This window comes from Leuresthes tenuis, unplaced genomic scaffold, assembly GCF_036924035.1.
Source record: "Leuresthes tenuis unplaced genomic scaffold, fLeuTen1.0.hap1 SCAF_8, whole genome shotgun sequence".
NCBI lineage: Eukaryota > Metazoa > Chordata > Actinopteri > Atheriniformes > Atherinopsidae > Leuresthes > Leuresthes tenuis.
In genome coordinates this window covers 15,919,426-15,945,518 of record NW_027325362.1, presented here as the reverse complement: position 1 = coordinate 15,945,518, position 26,093 = coordinate 15,919,426, and the positions used below count along the sequence as shown (strand labels likewise).

Below are 26,093 nucleotides of genomic sequence, written 5' to 3'. Positions count from 1 at the left end.
GCATATTTTCTACAAATAGATTTAGAAATATCCCAATCAATGTTTCTCCAGCACCACCTTGAGGTTGTAGTTTAGAGCAGTGTTTCCCAATCCTGGTCCTCAAGGCACACCGCCCTGCATGCGCCGCCCGGAGCAGGGAAACATGGAAAACATGCAGGGCGGGGTGCAGACATTGCACTTGCAATGATACCTCTTGATAGACTGCCACAAGCTATAGTTTTTGCATTCAATGGCGAGTGGCAGGTGCTGGCATTCAAACCCAGGATCACAGATTCGATCACAGTGATGTTCGGTAAACACTATCTCTCAGCATACTGGCGGCAGTAGCTGAAAGACCACACTTGTTTCCTGTGGAGCTACTTCTAAAGGCGTTTAAAGCGAGTCAAGACGCCGACTCCAGTCATCATTATAGTCATTTATTCTTCCAAGGCACAGCAGATGTGTTGGCAGGGCTAGCGGCTATCAGAATACATTTGGGGCGTGACTGAACACATCAACTACACACAGCTCTACATCCTGTTCCTCTCTGTGAGGACCCAGTGACTGCTACGTGCTCAGTAGGCCCAACTAAAGCTAAAAAAATATTGGTAACTTTCTGTGTTGCAATTCAAAGTTGTCCCTAACCTCACAGGGGGCATCTCACTAATACTGTTTAAGTGAAGAGATCACAAACAGACACACACATATACATGATCTCAATTCAACACCTTAATTTACTCCATTGTTTAAAAAGAGAAAAACAACTAACTATTAAAGGATTTCAAATATACATTCACTGATTGGGTTGAAGGTATTTCTTTTTATCCCTCTGTCTTTTTCTCCCCTCTTTAATTTCAGACTAACACCCCGAACATTTTTTGGTTTTAAACATGAAAATATATACGCTGCTGGGCTGGCATCAATGCCTTCTATCACATATTAATGTTATTTATTAACCACCGGGGTTAAGTGCATCAGAGAGAATTCAGAGTGGGTTTAGTGGGGAGGAGGGTAAAAACAGGACGTTGGTAGGCTAATCCCAAACAGCTCAACTGTTACAGAGAGTGCAGACACAGCGCACTACAAGTTGATAAAAAAAAAGTCAAATAAAAACAAATAAGGCAAAGCAGAGGAAAATCTTCACAAATCTTTTTTTTTTTTTGCTAAAAACCAACACCTCATAAACGATCACACTGTCTGTAGAGAAAGCAGTCTGCATTGTTGCTTGTTATAACCTGGATTTTGAGATTTAAAAGAACTTCATGAGTTTAAAGTAATGTAAAACAAATCCTTTGGTATCACTCATCAGTACAGTTCAATGAAATTAAAACATTAAAAACACGTCAGCTAATCTTTACTGTCTCTTATACCAACCTTATTATCAATTTCTCTACTGAACCAAACCTTCCTGCATTCAACAAAGTCTAGCCTTGTGATTGACAACCATTGATTTTTATCACTTTTACAACTTTTTTATCCAAAAGACCGTTTAGTTTGCTAAGTGTATAACATCATCAGTGCCTACGGTGATGATGCTTCACCCGTGAATCCACAGATCTTCAGTTATTTATTACGAAAAGTAAACATGATGAGAGGAGAGCTCATCAGCTCACACACGATTTTGCACTTTAGTGTCAAACTCAGTGAATAAAGCTGAGTATTATCCATAACGGAAACAATTACTGTATATACAACAGATGATACGAAACTCACTGAAAAAAAAAAACAATACAAAGTAAACATTCGAATAGTTAAGTACCCCAACATCAGAATTTGTCTTTAGAAAATAGAAAAAATTCCATGCAAAAAATATATACCTGGGATTTTGTTAAAGTTTTGTAACACAACATACCAAAAATATATATTAAAAACTGTCTCTGATAAGCTTGCGTGATTCCACACCTGGAGATGAAGGAGAGCAAAGCTGAACTCACTCTAATAAATAAAACCTGCATGGTTTCAAACTGAATGGTTCCAGGTGTTCACACCCATACAACAGTGGAGGATGGCTCATAATCCTGTAATTTCCACTTGAGGTGCTTTCTCATAATGAGAGCACACATTGCTACTTTTAACTGAGGTTTGTGCTAATGACTCCTAGCGTCAGTGTCCACGTATGCTTATTGGTACCAGGGGGTTTTCCTCACCCAGCGGAGGGTGAATCCTGCATCTGTGCGGATCTTGATGGAGGCAGCTTCTGCTTCTCTGACAGTCTCCTTCACTGACTGCATCAGATTCTGAGCGTTATGAACCAACATGTCAGTGGCCTGGACAGAGAAACAGATGGAATCGACAGAGGTTAAGAGATCCACTTATAGTGTCCTTATCATACCTAGTTACACATTAATAATTTCATTTTGCAGATATACTAGAAAAAGATTACATGATTTAAACAAAAAAAGGGTATATTTTCCACATACTGTACAACGCTCAAGCACTTCTTGTCACCCTCTGTCTGAAATGCTCAGTTTTTTATGCCAAAAAGCATAATGTGACCTTTTTAAATGTTTCAAATTGCTGTAATTAAGTATCACAAGTAGAGAAAATGTACTTTGTCACTGATGTTTTATTACATTACAATAATGTTAATTTATGCATCAGTGTGTGAGCAGCATTCTAGTTTTTGCTGACGTGGAGCCAGATTAAACTACTTTACATGCTGTTTGGCCATTTAGCCCATTTTGTGCGATAAGAATGCTTAACTGGGATTCCAGTGCCTGCAGTGAGGTATACAGATTTGGGGAAATAAAAAGCTCTGCAAAACAGAGTAAAGTACTCATTTTGCATCCTTCCGAGGAATGTCTGTTCTGTTACCTGTTCTGACTCCTCTTCACTAATGTTTGTTCGTCCCAGCATGGTGGCTTTGACCGTAGAGAGGATCTTCAACTGAGTGCTGATGGTAGGGATTCGTTCACAGACCTTTTTGAGGAGAGAGTAAGTTTGATTAAACTAAGACCCTGTTCTAGCATGACTTTTGACAACAGAGATGTTTGATTGTATATTTCTTTTGTATTTTTTTATGCTGGTGGTATAGCATAACCATATAATTCTCTGAGGGTCTCTGTTAAATTCAGCAAACCGGCTGACCCATTAGGTGCTCTTTTGAGTTTCCGACTCGCCTCCAGTCCAAACAGCAGGTTTAACTGAACCAATCATCATGCTTGACACCTTGATTTGCGTGATGCTTGGTACAAATTTGAGAGGTTATTCTCCTCTGTGGTCCTCTTTCAAAATCAAATGAAAACAATAAATCTCACGTACCCAAACCATAATTATTCACATTGCTGAAAATGACATATTTGTGTGAAACCAAACCAACAATTAGTTCTTCAAATTATGCTGTATTTGTCAAGCGAAATCCATAACCAAAAGTAAAGACAGTCAGTCAGCTTTGGCAGCAAACAAAGGCCCTTTAGCAACTTTTTATAAGATTGCTTTTCACAAGGGTGGATAACAGGTAATACCTGCCATGTTTGACAGTAATTATAGAGTTCATTCTTATGATGTACACGAATAATGTGATTTGAACATTTTAAGGCTTTCCTCAATTCTCACATAAAAAAAAAATGAAGTGACAATGGAATATTTAGATTTTGAAAATATACAGAGGCAAAAGGCAAGCAACGGCAATTTGACTGCAGAAAGAAAGAAAGAAAGAAAAATATCTTGGTGTCCCTACCTGCAGCAGGTTAGTTCTGATGCGCCTGTCGGTGCACTGCTTGGCCACTTCTTTGGCCAGTCTCGTCACCTCATCTGAGGCCTTAGCGATGTCCTTAGCACACTGAATCAGCGCTCGTTTGTTCCCGCTTCCTCCACGCACCAGCCGAGACATTTCGGCCATCAGAAGAGCCATCCGCTTGGCTGCTGCTATGATGTCGTTACCCTGTGCAGAAAGGGCAGAGACAGAGACAGTAAGAGCTGTGATCGGAGGAGCCCACCTTTGGATTGAATGGAAACATTCTGTAGGAGCCACGTTTCCTCTCCTTTTTCGAATAATGTGAGGAAAATGTGTAGGACAATGAAAATACTGTTATCAAAAGCTTAGTTAATGTTAGTGCTTTGTGGTAAAGCATTTGAATTACAACACAGGCATCATATGTAAGTGTTTAGCAGCAGGCTGCATGCAGTGTCAGTGCAAGTTATCACATATCCATCAACACTCACAGATGAAAATAGGAAATGTAGTTTAACCGTTGTCCTTACATCACCTACAAGCTAAGGTTAGTACCCATAGGTTGATGTTCACAGTGTTGAGGTGATTAGTGCACACCCTGAGACTAAGAAGCAGAAGCAGGTGAACATAATGGATAAGCAAGCAGTCTAATGTCAAAGCTACGTCACCCAGGAGTCTTTGGGAAACTGTCATCCTTGGCTTCATAGATTGTCCAGACAACCAATGCCTGACAACAGAGGTTACAGCGAAACAGAGCTCCTGGCTTCTCCTTTGAACCACTTTACCTAATCATGAACATAAGGGAGGGACTTGTGAAGCCAGTACCAGTTTGTGGTGCAACAAACAAACCTGCCATTCCCACAGTACTTCACCTGTAGTGCAACTTCTAGCATGGCATCAGCATAACCGTGTGTCAACCATGTCTGAGAAGAATGCAACATCAGTAAAACAGCAGTCGCAGCTGTTTGGTGGTTTCCATGGTAGTGGCAGATGCAGAGCTCATAGTTTGCACAGCCGCAGTCACTGTCAGCTAGAACTCCAGAAGGGGATTCTTGTCCTGCTGCAGGGCTTTCTTAGTGTGGCGCAATTATCTGTTCACATGCGTGGGTGTGCTGTACGTGCATGTGTGTGTGGGGGGGGGGTCAAACAGTACTTTTCACCTTGCCCAGCTTCCCAAAACATTGGGAACCTTTTACAAATACTGTCTGACCCACATGGACTTGTGTGTGCGCTCATGTGCATGTACGTGCGCAGACCTTGCTGGACCACTTGCGCGCCTCCTGGTGCAGAGACTGGGCAGCTGCCAGAATGGGTTGATTGACAGGCTGGTTGGATGGCATCATCAGCAGTTCTGGCTCATAGTCATCCTCACCATCAGTAAACTCATCTTCATCATCTACCTCCCTCTCCTCTACTGCCTCCTCATCCTCAGGCTGGGCCAGGCAGGGGTAAGACGGGGAGGGGGGATTGTTGGTGGTGGTTGGAGGAGGAGCAGGATTGATTGAGACAGGAGGGAGAGTAAAGAGGGCAACAGAGGGTGGGAGGAAAAGGAGGGAGAGGGGTAAAAAAGAAGGAGGGGGAAGAAGAAAGCCAGGGATGGCAGGAGGGAAGGAAGCATGGGAGAAGAAGGCATTTAGTACAGCATGAGAGGCACTGGATGGAGAACAGTGGACAGGAGATTTACAGGAGGGAAGAAGAGCATGGAGAAGGAGCAGGGAGGGGAAAGCGCACGCAAAAGCACAAACAGCTTTGGTGGGGGGAAAAAAAAAGAGGAAAGAGGAGTATGTCGGGGAAGGCAGCAGGCTCATGATGTGCCTGAGGTGGTGGTTGAGTTGACAGTTGATGAAGTACAATCAAACAAGGCCTATCTGTAACCAAAAACCAGTGGCTGACATCCCTTTAGTGTATTTAGGAGTCTAGCAGAGTGCTGGGAAACTGAGCGTGACACAGCACAATAATGGGGTTTTTTTGTGCTCGTTTTCAATGACACCTGTAATGTGTAGATCAAAACGCCTGTGGAAAAACTGTTAGGAGTGCTATTGAAGTGAAAATGGTTATGAGAGACACAAATATAGCAAGAGGGCATTATTCCTTGATAAACAGTTATTTATACTGCTCCCGAGTGCGCACACATGAAGCGATGCCTGCAAAATCTAGTTTGCTTGTTCTATACTTCTGTTGTGGATGGACAGCTGGATTGTTCCTTCTCAGGTGACTCTTTTTCTTCTACTTGTGCACGTGTGTATGCGTAAGCCATTAATAACCTTACATGCTTTCAGCTTGAACAGATGACAGTTTCCGGGTTTCCTCTGAAATTGGATGTGGGACCAACACAATTTCAGGAAAATCTTTTTTTCTTTTCAGAACACAAGAAGGCACTTTATCATTGGAAAGATTTCTTATAGCCAACAAACTAATAACTAAATATACACACTATTAATTCCTGCGTGTGCTTGTGGGAACTGACCTTGCTCGACCACTTGCGTGCCTCGTCGTGCAGCTGCCTGGCTGCTACCATCATAGGCTCGCTGAGAACCTCGCCCGCCTTCTGCTCCGGGAACTCTTCATCCTTTTCCTCTGGAGGAGGGGGTCGAGGTGGGGGAACCTCACCCTCTGGCAAGGGGGGCTTGGGTGGAGCCTGCTCATCACTAACCTGGATAATTAAAACAGTCAGACATAAACAGAAGAACACAACACAAGTAAGTCTGTTTTCCCCAAAAATCCTAGATTTATCACTGCTTTGGCTGATTAGATACTCAGAGTACAAAAACTTACTATATAAGATTCCCACCACTAATTACTGTATATTATAACTACATCCTTTTCTAATGCTCACCAAACCAGTTGCACTGGAACTGTGTGGGGGTGATTTGCAGTAGCAGCATTATCACACAACCCGACAAGCATCAAATGTTGATGAAACACAAATAAAGGCCAGGGGTGTGCTTTGAGATGTTAGTTTATAGTTTCCGACACCGAGAAGCTCCCCTGGCTCAGTTACCAGCTTGTGGATCCACCTCAAAGTGGTGGATCATTCAAGGTTCGATAAAAGGACAATTAGCTTTTAAAAGTGCTTACATGGAGCTGGTCGAGGTCAGGAGGCGGAGGGGGGAATTCTGGCTCCTGAGGCTGGAAAGCTTCTCTAACTTTTCCCACTGCAGCCAGGATCCTCAAACATGAGTCCAAATAAGCTTTCTGTAAAGCTGTGGGTAACAGGTGAAGCATAATAAAAGGGATTAAACAAGAAACAAAACTGTCATTCTTTGTAAGACAGTATTTGTTTTGTACCTTTATCTTGTATATTCCCGGCCACTGCCTTGGCATCCATCACCATGGGTGAGATGGTGTGTGACAGGATGTCTGAGGCGTGTTTCACAGTGTCTCTGAACCGTGGATCCTCAGAGTTTTCAACTTCTCTCTTAGCCACCAACAAAACCCGATTAGCTCGTCTTGCTATGCTTGTTGCCCCGGCAACGAGCATTTGAGGTTGAACATTTGCCATAGCAACACGGCATTTGTCAATGTCTTTCTTTATAGCCTCTTCAGAAGCATCTAACAGTGATTTGGTGTCTATGGCTTCATCAACCAGACCTGAGTATATACACACACACACACACACACACACACACACACACACACACACAAACACATTAAACCATTTTTTAATACCTCATCTCATCTAGCAAATCCATTTGTCACCGGCTGTAATTACACTGCAAATGGTTCAAATGTAAAACTGAGAAATTCCTCACCAGTGAGTCTCTCCACATTATCAATCCACTGGTTTTTCATGGTGTCAAAGTGCTCATAAGCTGCTTTGTTGCCAGGATTCTTCAGCAAGATGCAAGCAGCAGAAGTCACCTGAACATTAACAAACACGTCACAGTGTGTTTAACAGCCATATACCTTTATGCAAATCAGGCATGCAGAGGCAAACCGGCGCACCTGTGGTGTGAGCTCCCGAGCATGTTTTACAGCAGCATGTATGCCCTCTACTGTACTTTTATTGGCTGTTCCAACGGCAGCTGCCTTCTCTGCAGTTGCTCCCAGCCGACCTGAATGGGTCTCGAAATTCCCTGCACGTTCTTCAAAAACCTTTGGGAAACATTTTCATTGGGATTGACACCTTATGATTACAACATTTCCTCTCATGCTGTGATAACCAAAACATATGGCACAGGATCAGTTAAAACAACACTTAAAATCTTTAGGGAATGACTTTTTTGTTAATTCTTGACACTTATTTTTGTTCATCATTGACCTCTTCTCTGTTGGGGGCATCAGGTGGAGCTGTTGCAGCCACAGCTAGCAGCTTGATTGGGGTGGTGGTGTCACTGAAAACATCTGACACCTCCTGGGTCATCACCTCCTGCATATGCTGTCTCAGGTCCTGGTAGAAGTAGAGATAGAATCTGTCCACTAGATGGAGCTCTGCACAAACACTTGCCACAATATCAACCTTGCCTGTACCACACATATTTTCCGTGTCCAATTTTCTTAAATATGTTTGGAAACTTGGTGATGTTGGTTTAGGAAATTTGTCTTAGAGTTAAGCTCAAGCACTCATTTGTTCATATATCCAAGAGTGGGTTTGTGGCATGTTGAGATACCTTGAGGGTGTCCTGCAGTTGTGCGGCGGTCGCTCGTGCATGAGGAGCCTCAGCCTCCCCCCTGCCGGCCATGTCCGCCAAAGATGTCATTAGTGCTTCTGTTCGGTCGCAGCGTCCTGTCATGTCCTGTCGATATGGGCCTAACAGGCCTCCGCCAAGCCTCCTCCCTTCCCCAACCATCCCTCTGATTGCTGCCTGACCTGTAGGGTGACACAAGAAAGAGACTAAAAAAGAGACTATCTGAAGATCTGATATATTATCTTGGTGTTGAATATCCAGAAATAACAATTATATATATAGGTCCCATTATGTAGGCACTGAATTTTTGCAAAGGCTGTGAATGGTTTGTTAATTTTCAGATCTTTTCTTATAAATTAGAGGCGGGTGCTTTATTTTGTGGTACATGCTGACATCTTAACATTTCTAGGAAGTCATAATGAAATAATACAGGTTTGGTTCTATCTTCAAGGACAGCTTATAGTTGTCAGGTACCTGTGTTCCACTCTAGCCTTTCACACTCTGCTCCCACACGGAAGCACGGGAGAGGAGAGGAAACAATTAAAACAGAACGGGAAGACAGCATAACAAAGCATGAAAGCAATAATTCAAGCAAGCCAAGTTAGTCATTCAGTGATTCATGCATAAAATGCATCATAGTGAGCATCAGAGGAAATAGCACAGTCATTTCTGAACCACGTTTAGAAACAATAGTTTCCTGAGTGTCACACTTCGAGGTTATCTCATGTTTGTGAGAACAAACACCGCACATTCTTCACCACCACACAGGCTCAAAAAAGGTTTGGGATGTCGGAGTACTATACTGTCATTCCTTAAAGTCGTCAGCTTTCTTTGCTTACCTACTCCCCTGTCATCTACTCCAGGGTTGTTCACCCAGCGGAGGGCCTGCTCCATCTTGCCCTCCAAGGTGACCGCAGGCTTGGCTGGCCTCATGTTAGCTACAGCCCGGTTGGTTTTGGACTGGAGGTTCATCAGTGCTGCTCCAATCTGCTTCGCCAGTGCACGGGCCTCGGGGCTGTCACCTTTACCCCTGAGAGAGTAACAGAGAGATGAATATAGGAGACAAAAAGCAAAAAAAGCTATGTAGCAGGGAAATTAACCCTTAACTATGCCCTTTAAACCCCAAAACTGGTTAATGTCTCACTACAACCCTGCTGGATAGCAGATTTAAAAGGAAATACTTCTTTTGAAGGCTGATGACACAGTTTCATGTGTAGAAGGAGTAAAGTTTTTATTATTCACTGGACTGGGCTCTTCCAGCACAGTTTTAGAAATCATCACTTCTGTCTTAGAAGGGCAAAAGAATGAAATAATAATCATTCTCTGAATATAAAGAATTAATCTAAAATATAAGAGATGTGTAGAATTGTAGAGAAGTGTAGAATTTCTTTTGTGGCCTTGTACTGTTGGTTTTTATAGGACCACACAGGGGTGATATATCTGTGAGTATCATGTTGTAAAAGTACTTTCTGTTCGAAATTAGAAAATGCTTGAAAATTTTCCCCAGCACAGACAGATTTTTTTTTCATTTGAAGTTGAGATCTGTAGCTTTTGTGTAGACCTGGAGAGCTTGGTCATTTTCCTTTTCAAAGTAAAGACATTTTTTGGATTTTGGTTAATAACTGCAGCAACAAAGTTGCAATGCAAAAAAAAGAAAAAGAAAATACAGAAACTATTCTTGGTGTCATTCACTGATGATTTAGAGGACTTATGACTTTCTTTACAATTAGGGGGTATTTCCCCTTAAACTTGACCCAGTTTTATTCTTCAATATGTTCCCAACCGTATGCAACAATACAATAACTCCATCACACCATATGCAAACACTTGTAAACCTTATTGTAGGACTGACACCCCAGGTTGAAATGCAACAACATATTGTCCAGGTAGGTAAAATATGCCAAGTAGGACTAAGAATTAAAGAAAGTTTTCAACACTTTTGTTGATGTGTCATAAGGGGGAACGCCTACTGTTTACGGAGCTCCACGAGCCTGGCGGTGAGTCCTGCGATCTCACTTATAGAGCGCAGGATGTCATCTCTCTCTTTGGGGTCTTCACATAGATCAGCGATACGTTTGGCCTCTGCTAGTAGCGCCCTGATGTTCTCCTCCCCTTCAGGACCACCATTGGGATCAGCCAGCCACGCCTAACCATGCACATGTGCAACACAACGTACATCTGATGAAAAAATAACTATTGACCTGACAAAAATATGCTTCAGGGATGAGAATGAGACCTTGAATATTAATAATTTAAGCATTGAGGTTTCATCCTTATCCACTTTAGTTTGGCTTATCAACAGAAAATTATAAACCACCTCGAAAATGGAAATGGAACAAACAAAAGAGACACAAATAGGATGAGTATAACTGAGTTAGATGGTACCATTCACGATATCACTCTGATGTTGTTCTTTCTGACCTGTGCAGCATCCAGCCTCCTGGCAATGGCCTGCTTGGCATTGATTAGAGCCTCCAGTCTGCGCGCAGCACTGTCCACTTTGCCAAATAACAAATCTAGGCCCTGAGAGCACTGGCCTGCACGCTGCACACACCCTGGGGTCGGACCCTGGCCTCTGTCAGAAACAACAAACACACTCAGCTGAAATATGACGACAGAATACATAAGATGAACACAGTTCAAGAGGGAGTATGGAAACCAGTTAAACTCACATGTTCTTGTACAGACACACTACCTGGCTCGTAGATCTGCGACCTGGTCAGTCATTTGTCCCAGAGCCTTAGTGGTCGCCAGTATGTCTTTCCTCTCCTTCCCAGCGCACAGCTCTCCCACTTTACCAGCTTCGTCCAGTATCACACTTAAAGCCACCTCACCAGGGTCTCCTGAGAACCGGAAAGTGCCACAGCAAAAGATTGTTTATAACAAAGTACTGACTGGGTGCTTTAGCTGGAGGCTCTTTGGGCGAGAATACCGAACATATGGTTACCTGGCTGTCCATGAGGGTCTTTGAGCCAGCTTTTAGCTTGTGCCATCTTTGACTCAATCAAAGCCAGAGATCTCTTCAAAGCCTCCATATCCTGAGGTGAGGACAAAAATCCGATTTCTATCAAGCTTTGTCAGAGTGGCATCAGACGTTACATCACAACAGCTACCATTTTGGTTTTGCGTAAACAAAAAGTTAATATTTCAATCACTCTCAACTGTTTTACCTGTAAAACTTTTAAAAATAACCTTTAATTTCTATTAAAAATTAGGAGGGAAGCAGTGGATGAATTCATTTTTGAGAGAGTAATTGTATGAAGGACCCTGTCAGTGATTTTCCTATAATTTAAACCTGTATTTATTCAAAATAGTTGTAAAACGATATATCTGTTATGTACAATATTACTGTTATTGTTCATGTGTATCAATTTTGAATATGATGACAGGAACAAATAAAAAAAAAATAGGTACAGGCGACCGTATTGCATACTTTCTTTTAACCCATCCAGACTCAACATGCATGCTTTTACTTTATTCAAACATTGATGAACTGATGGGCAAAGTAAATAATTTACAGAATAAAGTTCAAGGCTTAAAGCCCAAAACAGTGTTTATTTCATATTTCTAGTCTCTTCAGCAGATGAAAACTTGAATATCTCAAGCATTTGAAAACTTTTTCCCCTCCAATTCTTACTCGATTTCAGCAGCTTAACAGTGTGCAAAGTCTTTTGTCGTAGTTTCTGTTCTTATGGAGAAACAGATCTGAACAGCAAGCAGGCCAGTTTAGCACACGGAGGCTTTTACTACAGAGCCATGCTAGTGTAATACATGCAGAATGCGAAGAGGATGTCCCTCCCTGAAAAAGACTGAATGGCAGAATATGTTGCTCCAAAACCCGTATATGTTGTTTTGCATTAATGTTGTCATCATAGTTATGCTTGTTATCCATGCCATATGCACCGATGTCCCTCCAAGAGACAAGAGGACACAGCATCCTTGATTTCTAAAATGAATTTCACATTTTGATTTGTCAGACCATGGGACATTTTTCCACTTCACCTCATTCCATCTCAAATAAACTCGGCGTTAGAGAAGGTGGCAACGTTTCTGAGTTTTGTTTCCACCAGATAATTGTCTGTTCTTATCCAGCTATTGCAGATGGTCAGTACTGGTTTTCAGCTGTGATCATGAACTCCACAAATTCTTAGCAGTATTATGTTTTTAAGCAATTCCATCCAGTTGTTGAACAAAGACTAAGCCTTTCCGGTATGACCTTTTTGTCACTCCACCTCATCATTTGTGAACCGTTTCACCATTTCTTCTCAAACATTGCAGAACGTTTCCAATCAAAAGAAATCTGAATTGTATTCATATGTTAAGCAGCGGGGAAATATCTACTAGCTATGAATACAGTCATTTAAAACACCGCAATACATAATTTGGTGTTTTAAGAAAGTGAAACTGAGATCAGATATTATTCAAACTTTAGCTGATGTTTGACTAAAGATAATGGCTGAACATAAAAGGAAAAATTAGACATTTAGTGGAGTTCAACCACCTCACATCTACTCTGCCATTTCCTCACAGTAGGAAGAGAGAAAAAAAGAAGCTTTTTTCCCGCTAAGAGAAGAATGAACTGCATAAGTGGAACCATTCAATACAGCCCATCTATTATGGATGTGTCTGGACACCAACCAGCTTATTTCTATAATTCATGACTCCAGAGGACAGCAGTCATAGCGTGCCAGCGATTTCCCTCGCCCACTGACAGTAAGTGCTTATCAGAGCTCATACACTGAGTGTGCAGTATTTCCACAGCAAACACACACGCACACACACACAGACAGACAGACAGATCATTGTCTGAGGAAGCTGTGTGCAGAAAAACATGCAGGGTTACAGGTTAGACAAGCGAAACAGATCTTTTCTATAAATGACCTCTTTGCAAACTTTACTACTGATGCCCAAAATGTCTTTCCAAGGAAATCATCCATGCTCGAAACAGCATGTGACAGATTCTACGGCCAGCTCTTTTACACAACGAACAACAAAGAAGGAGAAAATACCATGACTAAAGACAAACTGAATTTCTAAACCAGCTATAAGTAATCTGTCATCAGTTTCTGACAATTTTGCTGAAATGGACAACAAACAGATGCGAAGGTACATTATATACGGTCATGATGAAGTATTACACATTAGCTAACAGTCAATGGACTAAAACACATCACACACTTACTGTTGATTACCTGATTGACAGATATGGACTATGTCAACATGAGTTTTTTAAATTACACATACACACACTTGCATGCTGGAAACTGCAGAGGGGGAGAGAAACAGGCTTACCTTCTACAAGGAGGAAAAGAATGGAGGAAGAAGGTAAAGAAAGAAAAGGAAAAAGAAAAACCAGGAGTTATACTAGCGAGCAAAAAGAAAAGTGGAGACAGAAAGTAAAGAGTGAATTTCTTTGAGATGCAACTCTCTGAGAGAGTGTCTATAGCATATGTGTGCAAATGGGAACTCCAAAGGAAAGTGGGGATTTTGCAAAGTTTTTTTTTTTTTTTTTAAAGATTTGGGGATCTGAAATAAAAACAAAAAAACTTCATGTGCAGGACAATTACCTTATTGGCCCAGGCGTCTTCGTCCCACGTGGTGAGTTGTAGGACTCTTATGATCTCGTTGATTTCAGCGCTCATCTTTTCAAAGGTAAACCTTCTGTTCCTCTCTGCCTCCTCAACGCCGGCACCGCGACCGCTCTTGGTAGCAACAAAAATCTTTATAGCTGAAGATTTAAAAATTACAATTATTAGTTATAACTGCAGCCACATTGGAGTTTTATAGAAGAATAAGCAATTTCTAAAGCCACTGTTTGTTTAGTGGTCCCTTGCCTCTCCTTTATTAGAATGGTGCTTGTGCAGAACCAAGCTTCGTGCTGATCGAGAGTGGACAGACTTAAGAGCTGAATACGATGCTTTATGCTGATTTACATTAGTGGTGTTTGGAAACAAGCAGTTTCTCACGTTTTATCAAATTGAACCAAACCATTGAGATGCTTCAATGAAGACTGCTACCTGCTGTGGCGTCACATAATCCCATAAGAGTGATGACAGCAAATGATCAGATTGGGGCTGTGAGTCTAAAACAAAGAGCCGAAAAATGCTAAAAGGATCTGAGGAGCTTATGGAAACAGTTGAATCAGGTGATAATTATCTGGGCATTTATCATCAGGAGCAATAATTTCTCATAACGCTATACACGTTTTTTCTTATTATACATCTATGGGATTTATTGTAAGTACATGAAATATTGATTTTCTTTTCCTCTCTAAGGTTGCAAATTAACTGATATCTTGCTAGAATAAAATAATGATCAGAACTGTTGGAACAGAAAATGTTTGTTTGAACATGCAGCTTGAACATGCAGCTTGTAAAAGCTGAAATAGTTCCTCTTCTTTGCTGGTGCAGGACATAGTATGTGAGACCCCAGTAGAGCTGTTAGTGGGCGGTGCATTGTCAGCTTCACATCCCAAGGACCTAATCACTGTAATTATCAGTGTTGCTATAACGACTGTTGAATGCTCAGTGGCCTACACTATCGTTTGCCCACACAAAGTCACATGTACGCACCTGAGATAAGAACAGGCAGCAGCTCTTTGATAGTGTTCATGGAGTTGACGAGCATCTGCCTATGCTCTTGGTGCGTCAGCTCCTGCTGTCTCTCCTCAATCATCTTTGACATTTTGGTCATCCCTGAGGAAAGCACAGGAAAAAGGGAAGAGTTGATTCTACTCTGATAGTTGGTGATTTCCAGCATCTAAACCAACGAGAAGGCGGATTGTAGAAAATGTGAGTGACCTTGGTTTTGACACAGCTTAACTGCTTGGATTCACCAACATATCTAAACCTTATTACTTCACAAACAACTGAGTTCCTACAATGAATGCATTAGTAGAGTGTGCAGAAACCTTGGGAGGAGCTTATGAAGGCAGATTATACAGAAAATGTAATTACCCTGATGCCTCCAATGATAAATAGCCTGTTTATGGTCATCTTACTAGCATCTTAGTTTCAAAGGAACAGTCAGTGCTCAATTTAGTTTTTCCATCATGATGAATGGATTTCAAGCCCAAAGAATTATATAAAGTAAAGATTGACTGGTTTACTTATGAGGATCTTACAAAACATTGGCACCAAATCCTTTCAACTATATCATCAAGCTAACTTGATGTCTTGTAATCATATGATCTGTCTTAGATGTATAACAGCTTTATTTTTGTATTAACATATAATTTATATAATCATTTAATCTGTTGGTTATTGTCTTGAAATGTGTGAAAAAATGTTCCTTAGAGTTCAAAGTTATTTATTTTGTTTGCATTGTCTGATCAGCAGCTAACAAACTAAAGATTTTTCTGTGAGCTGAATTTCAAGCATTTCTGCTTGGAAAAAGACTTCATCGATTGCTTATCAGAATTTATGTATATCTTGCCAATGTGCTCACTGATGAACTAATGAATTATTCTACTGCAACAGATAGCGTTTATGCTAAAAGAAAAAGGCTGCTGCAGGCAGTTCTAATTCTTTGAAATGGAAATTTTTCCTGGCAGATTCCTCCCTGTAAGAAGAAATGTAAGCTACGGTTGATACAGAGTACTTTTAAATGTAAATGTTATTTAGTTTTTTTGGTTTGGTTATGACATCATACTTTTGAGCATTCAGTCTTCTTGAAAGTTACATTTTGGTCTCTTGGATAAAGTTAATTTTATTTGCTTGTTGCCACCTGAAACAATTCATTTGAGTTTTTCTATTTGCATTTCTGCTTCAAGCTGACCTGGTCCAAGGTTTTTGGTGTAAGTGATGAGGTCCTCCATGGTCTCCACCACTTCAGCTACTGTCAGGTACTCCAGGATGCCTTTACACACACGGATTATCTTACGCACCTAGGAAAATACACACACAAAACCACAGGTGAGATCACAGGCATGAAGCATAAGCATAAAGGTGACAAATGCCTAACTTAGAAGAACGACAACATTTACTCATAAGCTGCATAAGCTTTTTATAGACACAGATGAAGTTACTTGGTTTTTGTGTGTGTGTCTGTACAGTCTTGTGATGTGCATCTTGTGACTGAGAAAAGGGGCTCTTTCGAAAATGAGGCTAGTGATGAGACATGGTGAGCTTAATCACGTGCCCAATGTGATTCCACTTATGGTTCTGCCATTGAACCTTTTCACATGAATGCACACACACACAGAAGCACAGAGCCAGCCACACACAAAAACCCACACCCTGAGTTATGACAGAGGGAGGTCATTTGATCTTAGTGATTAGATCTGGCTGCATCCGAGCCTCCATTACAGCTTCAAGCTCCAAGAGTTCTTCCTTCCTCTGTGCAGCTGCTATAAAAAGCTTTATTTCCCTGAAAGATACCAAAGCACCTCTAAAGTAATGGTGAGAGTCAGGACACAAACATGTAGGGCTGAAAACACACACCTCTGCTTCATCAAAGGTAAGGAGCAGGTCGGACGTTCCAGACAGTATCCCTCTGGATCCATCGATCAGGTAATCCCGAGCAGGAACAGAGTAAGGATCTGCCTTAAGCATCTGAGCTGCCTGGATGAGCTTCGAGCATGAGTTCTCCACCCTGAAAACATACAGCTGGCTTTAAACATCTTATTGAACAAATGCAAACCTAAACAGCAACCGGACAAAATGTGAGGCTTAAGATTTTACAGACTTATTTCCGCACTTGAAAGTCTGTCTCCTCCATCTAAAGAGCTAAATCTGGAAACATCTATTTAACAACAACTTTTAAACTCAAATTATCTATACTCATTCAAAATGTGATAAACCTGCAGCGGGTGATACATTTTTAAAAGCATTTTCAATAAAACTACATCCCTCCTCTTTCTGACCCCATTGGTCAGGGTATCAATGGCTGCTGGTTTGTCTATATTTAGGTGAGTTCACATTCCCACATGCCCCCTCCTAAGCCCTGTGAGTGAGATTTATGGTGTAGCGCTCCATGTATGTTTGAGTGAGAAGCAAGAAATTGGTATGTAGACCAGTTTAAGATATGGACCCTTTTTTATGAAACAGCTAAACAAATTGGTAACTGAAAAACAAGCAAAGATAGGCATCAGATGATAGGCGAAGAAATGAGGGTAAGAGCAAGCTGGAAATGGATGATATTACAGTCGCACAAACACACAGCCTAATGTGCGATTCCCAGAACTGCTGAGTAGCAGCTCTCAGCCAGCACCCTGAGTTAATGTCAGCTCTTTGGATGCAAGCTGGAAAACAACTAACGGCCTGTCAGAGGCCTGGATGCTAGAGCCGGACATGTGCGTGAGGTCGGCATCAGAAGTGGCCTTTTGTTGCAGCTGGGAACGAAGCCACGTTTCCAAACATTCAATTGCCTGGAATCCCCTTTTTTAAAAAGTTCTCTGTCTGCTGACATAAAGTGGCTCATATTCAGAATTTTGACACTGCGAGTGGGAGAGACAGCCGCTGAGTTCTTCCCTCCAAAGCATGCATGGCAGCTCAAAGACAGACTCACTTAATAAAAGCAGGAGGCATGTCTCTCTTCATCAGCTGGTCCTCTGTGGTTTGAACCGTTTCTTTCCCCACCTGCAACACACACAGATTTGTTTTATCATCATTAGCTGCAGCAAGACAGGAAATAGTTTTTTCAAAGAGTGCTATTAATAGCGGGAGGTGAATGAGTGTGTATCAATTTACACCTATTTCAACAATGCATGCATGTCATATCTTTGAGGAAAGCGGCTCAGGCTCTGATTGATTGTGCTGTCAGTTGTTCTGTGTGAAGGCAGGTCAGGGGAAATGGGTTTATGTTGCTCTTCAGCAGCCCTTTGAATTTTTAGATCTATCATTAACACACATCATCATATATGCAGAGGTGTAATGAATGTTTACATTAAATCAGGCAAAGGTGATTTAATTAAGGCTAAATTTATGTGCATGTTGTTTTTGAACAAGTAGAACTCAACAGTCACACAACTAAACACATAGGTACACAGCAGGGAAAAAAGACTCAATTTCCTACAGATGTTCATATAGTTACACAGTTGATTGAAAAACACTGCTCTGAAATACAAAATACATCCTACACACACAAGCACGCATCCACCCACATGGGCAAACACGCACGCCCTTGTCTTAGTCTCCATTGTCATGTTGCATTCTCTAGCTCATTGCCCTAGACCTATCATGACCTCTAGCTCTAACCTAATCTGAGTCTAACCCTAAACTTAAACCGACCAAAAGCTAAACAAATGTTGTGCCATTCAGCACATGATCACTGCAAAGCTGCTGGATCCCACCAGTATGTTGGGCTCCTGGTTTGCAGACTCAACAAATATAGCAGAAAAAGCCCACACTCCCTTTCACACACACACACGCACACACGCATTTGAGATGCAATTACAGAGAGATGATGACGTCAGTCTCTTGCTGCCGCATCGGTGAAATCTGGTTAATAGACATTCTGGCTCCAGAGATTTGAAGAACAGCTACGCTCCGACTGGTTTGGCCTTCAGCTGTGATTTTATTTTTTGTACACTTGTCGTACACTGTAGGCTTTACTGATTCTGGCTACACTAAGATTTCACTCTCTTTTGCACTAGCACTACATCAATAAGTAATATCATCACTTGTGATTGTTTTCATGATCATCATCAAAAATCTATTTTTAATCGGTTTTTAGGTCTCTACTACTAATTTACAAAACAAAGAACTACTCCTGCGCAACACTGCTGAAGTGAATGGAATACGACATGTTTCACTTTGTACAATTACATAACCTTATTTGGTAAATCATTTGTTATGATGTGCTTTTATGATTCTAACACTAATCAATTCACCTTTCAATTTACAATATGATCCTAAGTGTTCTTCTTCTTTCTACTTTTTATTTCCTTGGACATTATATGTGCAAAGAAAGACATCTTGTGCAAAATTGTGAATGGGACTTATTCAGTGAAAAGGTTGTCATTTGAGAGAGCTTGAAGATGCCAAATAGCCATATAGTTATGGTATTTGTAAAGATCTAAATGGCAAACTTTATCATTACTGTGATCAACTACACCTGTGGGGTCATTTGAAACTTGTTAGTGAAACGTTTCTGCAGAAACAGTGACTAATGAGCTCAGAGAAATAACAACCTCACATAATGATGAATAACACAGATTAAAAAGGATTTCTCAATTCACAGACTATCTGCAATATACAATGCACAAAGTATGAGAGAGAGATGTCAGAAACCATTCATTGCTTCAGATAATCTGACGACTTGCCATTGTGAATAACAATTTCAAGCAAACCTCCACAGAAAGACATCAACTTCAAATGAAGTGTGTTTTTTTTCAGATTCTATTCATTCATTTTTTTTACACGCTTATTCCAATTCAGGGTTAACTACTAATTAACCCCACATGCATGTTTTTGGGCGATGGAAGGAAGCCGGAGTACCTGGGGAGAAACACAGGGAGAACTTGCAAACTCCACACAGAAGGGCCCCAGCTGGGAATTGAACCTGGAACGCTCTTCCTGTGAGGTGACGGTGCTAACCACCACATCACCATGCCCGTAAAATATGCATGTGGGAAAACATTGTTTAGTTTCAGATTAATGATAAACATTATACCTTGGATCTCTGTTGATATAGTAAATAAGTGTGTGTATTTTTTGTCTATTATTTTGAGCTGTGTTCCTGCTGGTTTATGATTTAAAACCTAACAAACTTATTTTCCTGGGCTACTTTTGTGTGATGTACTGTGATGTGCTTGTTCTTTCTTTTTTCAAAATAAATGGCATTGTTTTGTCATATACTTCAATCATCGCGCGAGTGTCCAAAAATGTTTGGGAGCACGCTAAACTTTGGCAACCCACCTTAATTTTGAGTTTCATCCCCTGTGCAGACAATCCATTTAGTCCATACCACACTTCTTTCACTGTAAGATGTCCGAAAACACTAAAATTAAACACTAAAATCAAAACTACCTGAAGACTTTGAGATGTTTTGGCGAGTTTCTGTGAAAAACTGGAGGCTTCTAAATGTAAGGAATCCAGCTCTACAAGTACAGCCATGCAATGAACCCTCGAGATAACCTGAGTTTCCTGTAAGCAGCAACACTGGCTATTGGTTGTTCGATACATTATTAATGCATGGTTAAGTGGTTTGCTGGACACCGTGAAGCGAGATGTGTGGTTGTAAAATCAGCTGCGGTGAGGGTACAACTTTCATCTTTTTTTTCACTTTATTCCATTTGGATTTTGTGTGAAAGTGAATAATTTATGTCCAAGCAGTGAAATGTGACAGAAGTCTCCATCTCACATGAAGATGGTAACCATTTTTAATCTATTTTCATAACAGTAATTGACCTTATAGTCATGGGCTTGGAGTTATTGGGGAATCTGCACACTTTCTTCTTCTATCACATCGGTTTAGGCCCAAAATACATCTGTGATATGTTCAGAGAATATAAACCTAGCAGAGCTCTTAGATCCAAGGACTCAGGTCAGCTGGTCCAGTCCAGAGTCCAGACTAAACACGGAGAAACGGCATTTAGTTCTTATGCTGCAAACAAGTGGAACAAACTGCCAGTGGAGGTTAAACTGTCACCAAATGTAGATATTTTTAAATCCAGGTTAAAAACATTTCTATTCTCATGTGTCTATGCATGGAATTTGCACAATATCTTTTAACTTATCTAGACTGTTGCTTGTTTTTATTCATTTTAATTCATTTTAATTATTGTATTTCTTTCTATTTATAGTCTAATATATTAATATTTTAATGCTTTTTCTGCTCCCTGCTGCAAGGCTTTTATTTTATGTAAAGGACTTTGAATTATTTTGTATATGAAATGTCCTATACAAATAATTTTGACTTTGACTTTGACATCTACACACACTCTCTTTTAAGCCCATTTTTGGTATCCACCAATCCCTTAGGAAAATATTAAGTTTATAAGATGCAAAATGGCTTAACATTTTCTCAATATCAACCCTGTTTTAACATGAAAGTCCAAACTGAGATTACCCAATGATCCTACTAAGACGATATTTTGGATCCACATGTTAGACAGCACTCTAGGCAAGGCATGTTTATATGTAGAGCACAATTCGTACTCAAGGCAATTCAAAGTGCTTTACAGCTACATAAAATCACAAGAAGGCAAATAAAATCATTCCATAAAACATAAAAATAAAATATAAATTAATTAAATCAAAAGTGAAGAGTGCAGATAAATACTTTCAGTTGTCATATGCACAGCTAAATAGAACTGTTTTCAGCCTGGATTTGAACGTTGTCAGAGTCGAGGCCTGTCTCACATCTTCTGGAAGACTGTTCCAGGTTTTAGGAGCATTAAACTGAAACGCAGCCTCACCTTGTTTGGTCCTGACTCCGGGCACCAGCAGGAGACCCCTCCCTGAGGTTCTCAGAGTCCCAGTTGGTTCATATGGCTCTAACATGTCAGAGATGTACTTTGGCACTAGACCATGGAGAGACTTGTACACAAGCAGAGCTGTTTTAAAGTCCGCACAAGCTGTCTCCAGCCACTGGGCCACAGACTGGCACCGATATGCAAGCATAAGCGATAAGCATATGATAAGGGGCCACGAGTGGTTCAGCCATTTTATACATATATATAAAAAGGACATGAAAATTCCAAAATCCAGATCAAATCCATTTAATTTAAATTAGCCTTTTTATCCCCTCTTGGTACTGAGTTTGACATTCAGTCGTCCCCATGTTAGTCTTTTGTGGTGCCAGACGTGACCATATTTGGAAAAAACAGTGGGCCGAGTGAGCAATACTTGAAAGTTGATTGGATAAATGTGTGTACCTGTGAGGATGAATATCATAGAAATAAAGGAAGTATTTTCAAACACAAATAAAGCTGATGTTGCTAATGAGATCATATTGACTCAAGGTAAAAATGTATTGACTTAGTTTTCATCTGTTGCTGGTATTAGCTTCATGTCTGACAGCAGATAGTCAAAAGTTTTTTTTTTTTTTATAAGTCTATAATGCTGAGCTATTTTTCAGTTTTTTGAAAAACAACTGTCTCATGAGACCCATGACACTGAAAAGGTGTTAAAGTTGTGGGATGTAAAACCAAAACACACTGCTGAAAGGTGCTAAAACAGTCTGTGAAGCTGTGAGGAACTGCAGACCGGAGATTATTTTGTTATTTTACCTCAAAGTGGGACCATCTCTATATTAGACACAATTCTCTCATCTGTAATATGTTCAAAAACATGTCTTACTGCTGCTTTAAAGACAAAAACATTATATCTAAAATACCAGAGAATAATGATAATGAAAAAAACAACAACAGACTTCCAGAGTTTCTACTAGCCGACACTTAAATAAAAAAATCTGAAATTCTCCTAAAGTCAGTGGCTGATTATAAGAAAACTGAGATGCAGAGGCGATAAGTGGATATAAACTAAGAATCATCCTGGGTCTGCCAAAGAACAAGAAGAGATGTCTCATATTTACATGGTCAAGCTGGCTGAGGACAGTTGGTGTGTGTGTATGTGTGTGTAGAGGAGAGCATGAGTGGGAGGGAGGACCGCCAGGCTTGGCAGAGCCTGGTCTAAAAACGCCAGAAGCCCTTTCTTGCCCTCAGAGGGAGCCAGCGATGTCTTACTGAAAGATGTTATTTCTCCTGATCTCCCTCCTATTCTTGACTTATTCTGCATCAAGCTGTTTGACTGTTTTTGTCGACCATGTCACTGCTCACATGGCCCCTCTCCCCCAGTCAGTATGTGGTTACTTCACCCAACGGTAAATCTATTTATTCCTCTCTCCCCCTCCCCCAAGACATACTCAGGGTCTATGTTGACTTCTTCGTGAGCAGGCACTTCTCTTAAACCACTAAGGGAACTCTGTCATCAGGAGAACTTCAGAAAATTCACACTTTCCACCAAATGCACCAGCAGCATCTGTCGCATCTTAAGTTGAATATGCATTAGCCCATGTACAACCTCTGACAGGTCGTGGCTGACCTCATCTTGAGTGTGTCTAAGTGTTTCAGTGACCTAGATCTCAAGTACCCCCCTCAGCAAGCCCACCCGAGATGGGGTTAATGGTGTAATTGTATCAGTGTGCAGTGGGACTTCGGTGGTGAAGCTGGCATGTTGCCTTATAGTATATCGTGTTAGTTCAAACTGCGCAAGGCTAGAAATGAATCATCTTTCCAAAATAAAGCATATGTACTCAGAAGTGTGTCAGTTTGAGCTTTGGGTGTCATTTACATCCAGTTAAGTTTGTCTGCCCAGCAACCAAGTGCTTTAGATTTTACATGCTCTGTTCTCAAGTACCCTTTGTGCTTTTCTTCAACAGTGTCTTGTCACCCTCTTCTACACTCTTGCTTCTCTATCAGTGAACCTGTGTTCTCCTCTTCTCTTGCCTTGAGAGTGCATTGAACACACACATGCACATGCACAGGGTCACCCACTCATAGAGACAGATGCCATACACTGGAGTGGTGGGCAGCCAATCATAGCACCTGGGACCACGGTGCCTTGCTCAAGGGCACCTCGGCCGTGGCAAGAAGGTGGACTGACACCCCTCCAGCTGTCACTTTCACCAATCGTTGAGTGGTGTGAGTGGGAATCGAACCACCATCCTTCCAGTTATTGGACCACTGAGCCACGGCTGCCCTGTTTGAATGCCTCAAACCAAACACATTCTCCTTCCTGTGCAAGTCACTCATCTCTCCCTGCAGCCTTATATCGTCATCATCTGATACCCAGCAACAAGCCTTGTTATTAACCTCTTTCTGCTCATTATCTGGATTGATCAACTGAGTGCGTTCACAAGGACAAGCAAAGAAAGAGAGGGTGTCTGGTAGTCAACGGGCATCAAGAACTCAATCTATCTGAATTAAATTGCATAGGAGGAGATTTTTCGTTGTTACATACAACGGTGTTTGGCTTCAAACTGAGCAGCCCTTTTCATTAACAGTTAATGAGATATTTATCCAAATGATTTGATGCATCCTTGTAAAGCCAAGCCCTGTGGGAGAACAGGAAATTATCCAGTCATTATTAGGATGTTTTGTTTCCAAACCAAGACTTTGGAGAAGAATTTGTTTCTTGTAACGTACAAGATAAAGAAAACACTGCAATGTATTGCAGTCATGAACGTCCCCAAAATTCTGTCCACTGCACTATGTATATGCATAACTGCATAATCCATATGTCAAACATAGGAATCACTGTGATGCATCATTGCAGATGTTGAACAATAAAACAAAAGGCAAACAAAGAATATTTGAATTGAGACTTTTAAAGACAGGAGATCTTAGTCCCTTTAACCCACAGTCACACTGACATCATCAAAACTTGAAAAAGCAAGTGGCCCTTTCCTTTAAGAGGGAATATGTTTCACTACTCTTTTCTCTGCCTCTCCTTATCAAAGCGTAAGCAAGTCAGTGTTTACTTCAGTCTGCTGCTGATTTCACCTGAGTGAGTGAAGCCCGGTCGTACATGCATCAATAACAACGATCCAGATCAGCATTAATGATGTGGGCCGTATTGATTTTTCCAGCCAGTGCACGCACAGGAGATATCAGTAGCCGACTGAAGCTTGACTCTTTCAGCTCAAAACGACCAATTACAGGCCCAGCGTAAGGCCCAGAAGAGAAGAAACGACACACAGAGATGAGTGTAGTTGAAAATAAGAAGGAAGGAGTTACGGAGCATCTCTATTCTCTTGGGTGATTAGCCTATGTCTGATTTTTTTTCTTCTTTTAATAAACTGCATACCCTGCACTTATAAAGCTCAGGGTTTTTTTTAGATGAGAGCGCAGAAACATACATTCATCTTTTACTGATCTCAAACAGAGACACATTCAATCAGCACTCCTTTCGTCCGTACTTCTGCTCAGCTGCCATCTGATTATCGATCTTGTTTAAGTTTGACATGCTGTGTTGCTGTGACGTGTGCGCACAGACTCACACTGAGACGCACGAGAAGTACTGCAGAAGCCCATCAGACACGCATGAGCATCAGCTGGATGCATGACTTTATCTGTCTATATATAACAATTTTAATGGCGAGTGAAGAACAACTTGAGATTTCTCAAGCCTTATAGCTGAAAGCCACAGGGGAAAAAAACATGATCTGCTTATGTGGCGCTGGACAGCTTTGTGACTTGCACTTCTGGTAATTTATTATTATTATTATTATCATTAAATAAACCATAAAGGTTGCTGTCAGATCTCTCATTGATCCGGTCAGCCTCCAGAAATGTGGATTTCAGAGGATTAGAAGTTTGCTTGATAAACTGTGTCCAGGTACTTTGTGCCATTTACCTTCCAGTGAACTGACGCCCTGATTCAAAACTCGGGACTCACCCGCACAAGGTTGCTGACTGCCGCCTGCACCGCCGCCACGGGCACCGTCAGATCTGGGATGGCTTTACCGTCCACCTCCCCCTCCTCATGCATGATGACCAGGTGGGAGATCTGCTGGGCCACCGGTTCCAGGATACTCTCGATGGTCTTGGTGTGAAACACCGGCATCGTGAACGACTTTTACCGCAGCCCTAATAGAAGAAAGACGGCTGGTAGCTCCAGCGCTGATGATCTCCTGTCTCTCCTCCTCGCCGACACAGGCGGACAAATACCGAGTTGTCAGTCCAGCCCTCTGAGAAGAATCCCTCTCCTCCTGGTGGGCACAGTCTCCTCTGATGAGCACCTCGGTAAAGGCTGGACTCAGGCGATCGGCGTCCACCGGTGGGAGCGACCCAAATCGTGATAGAAGGAATCACCGCCCTCCGCCCAATCACAGTGAAGGAATACAGCTGCCAAGCGGGTTGGTGTCGG

The 26,093-nt window shown here is 41.3% G+C and overlaps 1 protein-coding gene across 4 annotated transcripts; it reads right to left on the bottom strand.

The window, feature by feature from the left end:
• Window positions 1-395: 395 nt before the first annotated feature.
• Window positions 396-26,093, bottom strand: LOC140313114 (vinculin-like). Of its 4 annotated transcripts, XM_072391076.1 has the most exons (23): window positions 25,623-26,093; window positions 17,788-17,858; window positions 16,722-16,872; window positions 16,057-16,165; window positions 14,853-14,975; window positions 13,848-14,008; window positions 11,228-11,318; window positions 10,976-11,123; window positions 10,702-10,855; window positions 10,251-10,426; window positions 9,120-9,310; window positions 8,755-8,781; window positions 8,263-8,462; window positions 7,914-8,042; window positions 7,598-7,747; window positions 7,405-7,513; window positions 6,941-7,243; window positions 6,731-6,855; window positions 6,120-6,305; window positions 4,909-5,085; window positions 3,659-3,862; window positions 2,794-2,898; window positions 396-2,246 (listed from the first exon to the last, which is right to left on the bottom strand). In XM_072391076.1, the coding sequence occupies exons 1-23, from the start codon at window positions 25,788-25,790 to the stop codon at window positions 2,100-2,102; spliced, it is 3,405 nt and encodes a 1,134-aa protein (XP_072247177.1). In that variant the 5' UTR covers window positions 25,791-26,093; the 3' UTR covers window positions 396-2,099. The 4 variants fall into 4 exon arrangements, with proteins under 4 accessions (XP_072247177.1, XP_072247179.1, XP_072247178.1 ...); XM_072391078.1 differs by lacking the exon at window positions 4,909-5,085; XM_072391077.1 differs by lacking the exon at window positions 8,755-8,781.

What these genes read in the sequence shown, in the direction of transcription:
- LOC140313114 (XM_072391076.1), bottom strand. Translation starts at nt 25,790, where the DNA reads ATGCCGGTGTTTCACACCAAGACCATCGAGAGTATCCTGGAACCGGTG. An exon ending in AAGACGCCTGGGCCAATAAG is followed by an intron (nt 11,319 to 13,847) that starts GTAATTGTCCTG and finishes TCCTCACCTCAG; the next exon opens with GATATGGAGGCTTTGAAGAG. An exon ending in AGACCCTCATGGACAGCCAG is followed by an intron (nt 11,124 to 11,227) that starts GTAACCATATGT and finishes TCCGGTTCTCAG; the next exon opens with GAGACCCTGGTGAGGTGGCT.